Genomic DNA, 9,148 nt, shown 5'->3' on the forward strand with positions numbered 1-9,148 from the left:
GGAATAAATCAAGGGAGCTAGAACTCCCAGAAAACTGAGACTGCTGCAGTATTGCCACCCATCACTGCACAGAGCTTTTATGATTCTGTTGAGTGTTTCTTCAGTCTTCCCAAGGCTCCTGAAGGCACATTGCATGCCTATATTAGGGCTGAGAATATAGTATCATGAACTGGATCCGCTATCATTTCCTTAATTATTCTGTCTGGCTTTAAATGACACCAGATCAGCAACATGGAGAAGCCTTTATCTTATCCTATAGTTCCTAGCGCCTGTGAGAGATTCTGGAGTTAGAAAGTAAAGGAAAAAAATAGCATTCTCTTTGGCTATAAATCTATCAAGGAAGCTTTTTCATAGCTCTTGTTTGCACTAAATTTCTGACAAGCAAGAATGTGATTTTGCTTATTAGAAGTGAGACACCTTCATAAAAAATCACAAAATGCTAAATGAATAAGAAAAAGTTGTTGTTCAGTTGTTTCAGTCTTGTCCTACTCTTTTTGAACACATCTGGGGTTTTCTGAGCAAAGAAAATGAAGTGGGCAGCTAGGTGGCTCAGTGGATGGAGAGCCAGGCCTAGAGAAAGGTCCTGGGTTCAAATCTAGCCTCAGGCACTTCCTAGCTGTGTGACCCTGGGCAGGTCACTTAACCCCCATTGTCTAGCCCTTACTGCTCTTCTTCCTTAGAATCAATACACAGTATTGATTTTAAGACAGAAGGTAAGGGTTAAAAAAAAAGATAATGAAGTGGTTTGCCATTTTCTTCTCCAGCTCATTTTTTTGTGGACAAGGAACTGAGGCAAAGAGGGTTTAGTGACTTGCCCAGGGTCACACAGCTAGTCACAGAGGCCAGATTTGAACTCAGGAAGATGAGTCTTCCTGATTCCAGTTCCATCATTCTATCCACTGTATCGCCTAACTGTTTCATACTTTTTTATGTACTTTAATATATATACTTTTATGTAATTTTTCTCCCTTTCCCTTAAGAAAATAGAACTTTCTAGAGGACAGGAAATGTTTTGGGTGTTTTTTTTTCTGTCTTTATGTCCCCAATACTTAGTACAATGCCTGGCACTTAGTAGACACTTTGCTTAATAAATCCTTGTTGATTGATCGATGAATGATGTTAAAGGCATAAGATTTGGGAGCATTTAAGTGGTTCAGTGTATCAAGACCTAGAGACAGGAGGTCTTGGGTGCAAATGTGAACTCAGACAATTCTTAGCTGTGTGACCCTGAGCAAGTCACTTAACCCCCATTGCCTAGCTGTTAACTGCTCTTCTCCCTTGGAATCAATACACAGTATTGATTCTAAGATGGAAGGAAGGAAGGAAGGAAGGAAGGAAGGAAGGAAGGAAGGAAGGAAGGAAGGAAGGAAGGAAGGAAGGAAAACTTTTACTCCAAGATGAATCTTTTTTTTTAATTAGCTCTTTATTATGAATTAGCAAAATTAATTATGTATAAAAGATTGCACTAGGCACTAGGGTCAGGGGAGGCACAAAGAAATAATTGATGTCCTTACTCTAAAAGAGACAATAGTCTAATCTAATTTGATTGACAAATTTCAGCCACAATCAATAAATATTTATTATTTACCTATTATGTGCCAGGCTCTGCACTAGGGATTGGCAATACAAAGACAAAAATGAAGCAGCCCCTCCCTGCCCTTAAGAAACTTATGTTCTACTGGGGGAAACAACATACATACACACATAAATACAAATACATTTATAAAAATAAATACATAAATATCAATACAAAGTAATGGAGGGAAGATGGGAATGGGGAGTAAGGAGAGCACTTACAGCTTTGGAACAAAGAAAGGCTTCCTCTAGGAAGTGGTCTTTGAGTTGAGCTGAAAGTCATTAGCATAGTAAAGGTTTGGGACTCATAAAGTTTCCCCACCCTGTATATATTCTCTGTACCCTATGACTTCCAGGAGTCCCAAAGAAATTTGAAACCTATCTGACCTCCTCAGGAGAGAGAGAGATCTCTGCCCTTCCTTTCTGGCATGGGACAAATGAGATAAAATATATTATTAACATGAGCACTGTCAGCTGTAGACAACTATAATGCCAAAAAAAGGCAGTAGAGCAATTGAACCAAGCTTCACTGTGGCAGTTGGGGACATGAAGGCAGGACAGTGCCTTTTGTTATTATAAATCTTATCTTTTTTTGCCTCACCAATGTCCAGGTATCAAGCTCCTTATGGGTGGAGACAGCATCGTTTGCCTTCTATGCATTCTTAGCTCCTAACATTGTTCTTTGCTTAATAGCGCTTAACAGATGTTGAATTAAATTATTGAAATGATCAGAGCTGTTATAATTTAGGAAGATCAACTTGAGGGTTGTGTTGAAAGTATCTAACCATTTCTCAATGGCATGTCTTTTTTTTTTTTTTTGCAGAGAGATGCCAAAGGCCAGTACCTGTTTGACCTTCTTTGCCACCACTTGAACTTACTTGAAAAAGACTATTTTGGAATCCGTTTTGTGGACCCTGATAAGCAGAGGGTAAGTGTGACTTTAGCTATGGGACCTTAGGCAAGTCACTTAATCCCAACTGCCTAGCCCTTACTGCTGGAACAGATACTTAGTATCAGTTCTGACAGAAAATAAAGGTGGTTTTTTTTTTTTTTTAAATAAAATATTAGGAAGGCAGCTAGGTGGTTGAGGGGATAGAGAGCCCCACCTGGAGATAGGGGGTCCTTGTGGTTCAAATGTGGCCTCAGATACTTCCTGTGTGACCCTGGGCAAGTCACTTAAACCCTTATTATTTGTTTCCCTTGGAACTGATACTTAATATCGATTCCAACACAGAAAGTAAGAGTTTAGAAAAAAGGAATACTAGGAACCTGGGGAAGCTGTGGCTTACTTATATCTAGAATTTAACCCCAAGGATCAGGCTCCAGGAATACCAACGCTTTCAGTAAGAAATCATCTCTTAGAATCATAGAACTTTAAAAGGTGGAGAGGATCTCCAACCCCTCACTTTACAGTAACCACCAGAGGTTGGAGCTCACCAGTTGCCTGATCCTGCTTAGTAATACGAATCAATGTTGCCAAGTAACGGTTAATCCTTGAAAGTTGGGCATTTCATCCAGAGAGACAGAGCGCTCTCTCCCAGTCTCCCAGGGAGCTGGCTACCTCCTTCTGTCCTCATTCTGCCCCCCTTTTGGGTGGCAACACTTGCCTCTTGGTCTAAGAAATGGATTCTTAACCTCTTTTATGTCATGGACCCCTTTGGCAGTCCGATAAATCTCTGGACCCCTTCTCAGAGTCATGTTTTTGAATGTATAAAAAATAAAACGCATGAGATGAGAGAAGAAACCAATTCTATTGAAATATTTAATTGTTTCCTATCCAACTTTCTGGACCCCAGAAATAGCTTAACCTTAGGTCAAAAGTCCCTCATTTTAAGGGGCTTACGGTGGATTTATCCAATCAGAATCTTAGAGAATACGAATCAGCCACTGAGGGGGAGGGAGCAAAAACCTTATACACACACACACACACACACACACACACACACACACACACACACACACACACACACACACACACACACACACACACNCACACACACACACACACACACACACACACACACACACACACACACACTCTAACCTCTTTTATATTTCAGTTCTGTTTCCATTACTCACAAAAGCAAAGCAAACCTGAATGTGGCACTTTAACCATATTATTGGAGAGGCATGAAACAGATCATACTAAAGCAAGCAGTGTGGGCCTGGAGCCTGGGGATCTTTCCCAAACTGCCGCCAACCCCCTCTTTGTGTCTAGACAAGCCCAAACCCACGAACTCAGAGAAATACAGTTCAGAGGCTTGTCTGCCAGCCTCTTCCCCTCCCACTCCTGCGGCCACTCCTAGACCTTCAGCCAGGCTGGGTGTGCAGAGGTGCTGCTGGGTCCTGCTGTTCCTCCATTTCTCCTGGGTGTTCTCCACCCCAGATCACGGCCCCAGCAGCAGATGCCTGTTCTTGGCAGACTTCTTGCTTCTCCTTTGGCTCCCCAGCTTCCAGCTCCCCTTTTCTTCTCCGTTTCCCCTGGGCCTGCCTCCAGCTCAAAGAGTGCCTAGCCGGGCTATTAAAGTTCTCATGAAAACAGCTGGAGGGTGAGTGGGTAGGATGGCTTCCTGCTGATCGCCCATTTTTTTCCAGCCCCTTTTTACCTTCCCCCAAAGTTCTTACCATCTGGCTTCCGCATTACATCCCCCCAGGCGCCTCGTTTCACTTCCCATCTTTCAGCTTTTTTTCCATCCTCTGAAGCTTTAGATGGGAGGAGCCCCCCCCCACTCCCTCCCTTCTGAGAAAGCCTCAAAGGACAAAGGGATTTACCTGACCGTGGCTCCCACCTCTAGCTAGTCTTTTTAAGGCTAGTGTTATCTTGAAACTGGGTCTCCCGGCACCCCAATCCACATCAGTGGTGTCAAATTCAAATAGAAACAGCCACTAAACTACATAAGGATTCCTGCAGGGCACTGGCTGACTAGGAGAACCCCGTTTTAACATTATCCAGGTTCTGTTGTACTTTTATTTATTTTGTTAAATATTTCCCAATTACATTTTATTTTCTTTTTTTTAAACCCTTAACTTCTGTGTATTGGCTCCTAGGTGGAAGAGTGGTAAGGGTGGGCAATGGGGGTCAAGTGACTTGCCCAGGGTCACACAGCTGGGAAGTGTCTGCGGTCAGATTTGAACCCAAGGTCTCCCATCTCTAGGCCTGGTTCTCAATCCACTGAGCCAACTAGCTGCCCCCCCAATTACATTTTAACCTGGTTGCCCACTCAGAAATTCTCTGTCTAGGGTAAAATCTTGTCTGAGATTGAGGGTTTTGCTCTCAGCATTAACAGAATGCTGATTTGCTATTTACTGATTTCAACATCTGCCTTCACTTGGAGAACTCTCTGCCTTCCGAGCTGAACCCTGCTGACCAGACCTGAGGGCTGTGATTGAAAATGCTCTATGGCCGGTTGTGTCTCTCTGAGGCAGTCCTTCTCATCCTCTGAGGCCCCAGATGTGGAGCAGCAAGGCCCATAAGCAAAAAACGCTTAGCGGAATCAAGCAGTATTTTGTTCTTTGGTGTCCTCAGCTGCAAACAAATTCCGCTGCAGCTCCCATTCAGCATTTTTTCATTTAAAGGCACCAAATTTAGAAAGGAATAAGAGGATTGTATAACCTTCCTTTATCTCCCTTCTATCCCAGACCTCCCCTCCTCAACCTACAGCCCCCGCATTTTATTAATACACTTCAGTTGTTCCTGACCTTAAAAATATATCAGCTCAGCAATAATGTTGAGGCTGTTCGGCTGTTTAGATAAGACGGCACTTTGACCGTCACCCTGGACAGATCTCACTTATTATCATGACACGAAAGCCTTCCGTAGGTTCGAAACATAGCACTGAGCCACTGACTATATCTTTTGCCAGAACTTCACATCTTCGTGTGTTTTGGGAGTCCAATCCATGTCTGTTTTTAAAGATGATGGAGATGATTAAGACGTTCTTGAAAATGTCTTTGACAAATGATTTTCCATTTAAAAAAGCCATCTGTACTAGTGCATGTCATTTTCATGATGAAGTGTGGTACAAATTAAGAGTCTTGGCTCGTTGGCACATAATACAAACTTGTTTGGAAATCTGATTTTATGTTTCTTGGAATGCTTAGAGACATTTTGATCATAATCCCTACCCAATTGAAAGAAATAAAAAGCAATCTGAAATACCACCATTTCATTTCAGAATATCCAGCTGCCCCCAAATCTGTATGTTTCCTAAACAACATTAGTGATAATGGTAAATTGGGATTTAAAGGCAAAATGTGTTTCATCACTTTCGGTTGGGTTAAAATATGTCCAGAAGGGATCAAAAGAGCAAGATGATGGGATTGAAACTGGAAAGGGAAAATAGGGTCATATAAGTAGGTAGAGTGCTTGACTTAGAATCAGGAAGATGTAAGTTCAAATCCTACCTCTCATAGTAACTAGCTACATAACTAAGAGCCCTTTATTTAGATTTTTATATATATAATTTTCTCATCTCTAAAATGGGGATCATAATAGCACCTGACTCTCAAGGCTATCATAGATTCAGAGGGAGAATGTATCTTAGAAGTCATTGAGTCCAACCCTTCATTTTACAAATGAGGAAACTGAGACTTAGAGAAACTTACCTGTTGTGATAAGAGGGAAAAGTAGGAATCAGAGGACTTGAGTAAAAATCTCCCCTTTGATACTTGTTCTCAGTGTGACCTTTATCCACCCTGGGCCACAGGTTTCTTGTTTATAAGATGAGAGGGTTGTACCATGTCCCTTCTACTTCTAGCTTTGGGATGCTTTGTTCACTTAGCTAGTAAGTGACTGTGGTAGGATTTGAACCCAGGTACTACAACTCCAAGTCCAGCATTCTCTACTGTGAAGCCTCTCAATCCCTTTATTTTATAGAAAAGGAAACAGAAATCTAGAGAGATGAAATTACTTGCCCAAAGTCACAACTTGAGTAAATTACAAAGCCAGGATTGAAAACCAGGACCTCTGACTTCAAATCCAGTGCTTTTCCCACCAAACTAGGCTGCCTTCCTCAGGGAATATATTTTATTTTCCCTGGACTCCAGAGGTCTTGCTATATGCAACTTAATCTTTCTTCCTCTCTTCAGTCCCATATTATCAGAATAATTCAATGATGCTGGTACAAGGATACAACCAAACAACTCTCAAAAAAGGCATTAGTAGATTTCCATTCTAATCACTTTTTTAAAATTTATTTGTTTATATAAGCATTTGTTAACTCTTCCTCTTCAACTCTTTCCTTGTTGAGCAGTTCAAAAAAATTTTTTTCAAGCCATCATGCCAAGTGTGCATAGTCCAGCCAAACAAATTCTCACATTGGCCATGTCCAAAAATATGTCTTGTTCTTTATTTTAAGCCTGTCACCTCTTTGGCAGCTAGGTGGTATAATAGATAGAAGAACACTAAGCCTGGCCTCAGAAAGACCTAAGTTCAAATCTGACCATTGACACTCACTAGCTGTATGACCCTAGGCAAATCACTTAACCTCTGTCTGCCTCAATTTCCTCCAGTGTAAAATGGAGATCGTAATAGTACTGTCCTGATAGAGTTCTTGTGTGAATCAAATGAGAAAATATTTATAATGCATGTAGTATAACGCCTGGTATATAGTAGGTGCTTAATAAATGTTCAAGTTTTTTCCTTTCCCTCCTTCTTTTCTGGCAAAACAGGGGTTGTATATCTCATCTTTACCCCCATTTTCTCCCAGATCTTTACCCAAAATAAATAAATGAATGAATGAATAAATAAATAAATAAACAAACAAATAAATAAATAAATAAATAGATGGATAGATAGATAAATAAATAAATAAATAGATAGATAGATGAACAAATAAATGAACAAATAAATGAACAAATAAATAAATAAATGAGCCATCAGATGTTTAAAAGGGCTATTGGGATAGCTGTTAAGAGTTTGTCTCTTTGGGGGGTTGCTAGGTAGCTCCGCTGAGCCAGTCCTAGAGATGAGAGGCCTTGGGTTCAAATCTGGCGTTAGACACTTCCTAGTTCTGTGACCTGGCCAAATCACTTTACCTCAGTTGCTTAGCCCTTACCACTCTATATTTTGGAATTCATAATTAGTATCAATTCTAAGAAAGAAAGGAAGGTTTGTTTTTTTTAAGAATCCACCTCTTTTTTACACCCTCTTTCCATGACTCATTTTTTCCAGGTTGACAGTGCTTCTAAGTAGCTATTGCTCCAATTAATAGTATTTTTCATTATTCATTTTCGTTAGCATTTTGCTGACAAAATATTTCAGTCATTCCTTCTATGCCTGTTTGTCTTTTTTTTTGTTGTTGTTGCCCTGAATCCTCCTCTGTTACATTTAGCTGGGTCTCCACTAGACTTAAATAGTTTTGCTTCCTAGATTCTGCTTGCAGTCCAGTTCCTCTGTCCCAGGAGTAGTAGACAGATCTGCAGCAGCCAGATTTCTTTTTCTTTCCTTCCACAGACTGGAAGAGGTGTCATTCTCCTTAGTGTAGAATTCCAGTTGTTTCCATGCAATTAAATCTCACAGCTTGGCTCACTCCGTGAAGCCAGAGCAGCGGTGGGCTGTGTAATGTGAGAGGGACCTCTTAACCACATTGAACTGCTATAATAAGTTGCTCGCCTCACGGGAACTCAGTTCAGTGGAAACAAGAGAGCAAGATGTCAGTCCAGATTATCCATGTAGAGCTAACAGCAGAACTAGCTCTTAGTGGGTCCATTAGCTTCATGACCCAAACTCACAAAGGAGAGATGTGGAAAGCTAAGGCCAGGATGCCTCTCCTGCACACCTTCCAGCCAGCCCAAGGTTTCTGCATGTTACATCAGGTTTGGGGAGCAGCCGGGGATGGGACCTGGCCTCCCTTCAAGCATTCCTAAAGGCTGCCATCAAGGAGTCATGGTTACAGTTTAAAACTGCTGCGGCCTAAAGTTTGTGTGGAGCTAAGAAGTCTTGATCAATTGGTATGGATTCAAATTAGTTAGCAATAAAGTTGAACAAAGGAGCAGCCTCAATAATGGATGTTCATGGGGTGCTCCGTGGACAATGGAACTGGTGATGGGAAAATTTTCAAATAATCTTATTTCCTTCTTTTTAAAAATAAAGATATTGCACAGTAACTGAAACATGGTAGAATGTTTAGTAGCAAAGTCAAATGTAATTGACTTTGCTACTAAAAGCAATGCAGCGATCCAGGACAATGCTGAGGGACTTATGAGAAAGAATGCTATCCACATCTAGAGAAGGAACTTTGGGTGGGAGTAGAAACAGAAGAAAAACATGGGATTGATTACTTGTTTATATGGGTATAGGATTTGGGGTTTGGGTTTTAAAAGATTACTCTATTACAAAAATGAATACTATGGAAATAGGATTTGAGTGATAATATATGTATAACCCAGTGGAATTGCTTGTCAACTCTGGAAAGGGGGAGGGAAGAGGGGAGGGAGACAACAAGAATCATGTAACTATGGAAAAAATTTTAAATGAAATGAAAGAAAGGGAAGAAGGAAGGGAGAGAGGGAGGGATGGGGGAGAGAGAAAGGAAGGAAGGAAGGAAGGAAGGAAGGAAAGAAAGAAAGAAGA

The 9,148-nt window shown here is 41.0% G+C and overlaps 1 protein-coding gene across 4 annotated transcripts in view; it reads left to right on the forward strand.

Annotated features, from left to right (window-relative positions):
• Nucleotides 1–9,148, forward strand: part of FRMD5 (FERM domain containing 5) — a 373,507-nt gene that overhangs the window by 295,802 nt on the left and 68,557 nt on the right. For 3 of the 4 annotated variants that reach the window (XM_044662173.1, XM_044662172.1, XM_044662174.1), the window contains exon 2: nucleotides 2,399–2,503. The exons of the other annotated variant lie outside the window; for it this stretch is intronic. In XM_044662173.1, the coding sequence (XP_044518108.1) occupies nucleotides 2,399–2,503 (105 nt within the window). The remainder of the gene's footprint in view (nucleotides 1–2,398; nucleotides 2,504–9,148) is intronic. 4 annotated transcript variants of the gene reach the window in all.

The sequence above is a fragment of the Gracilinanus agilis genome, chromosome 2 (genome assembly GCF_016433145.1).
Source record: "Gracilinanus agilis isolate LMUSP501 chromosome 2, AgileGrace, whole genome shotgun sequence".
NCBI lineage: Eukaryota > Metazoa > Chordata > Mammalia > Didelphimorphia > Didelphidae > Gracilinanus > Gracilinanus agilis.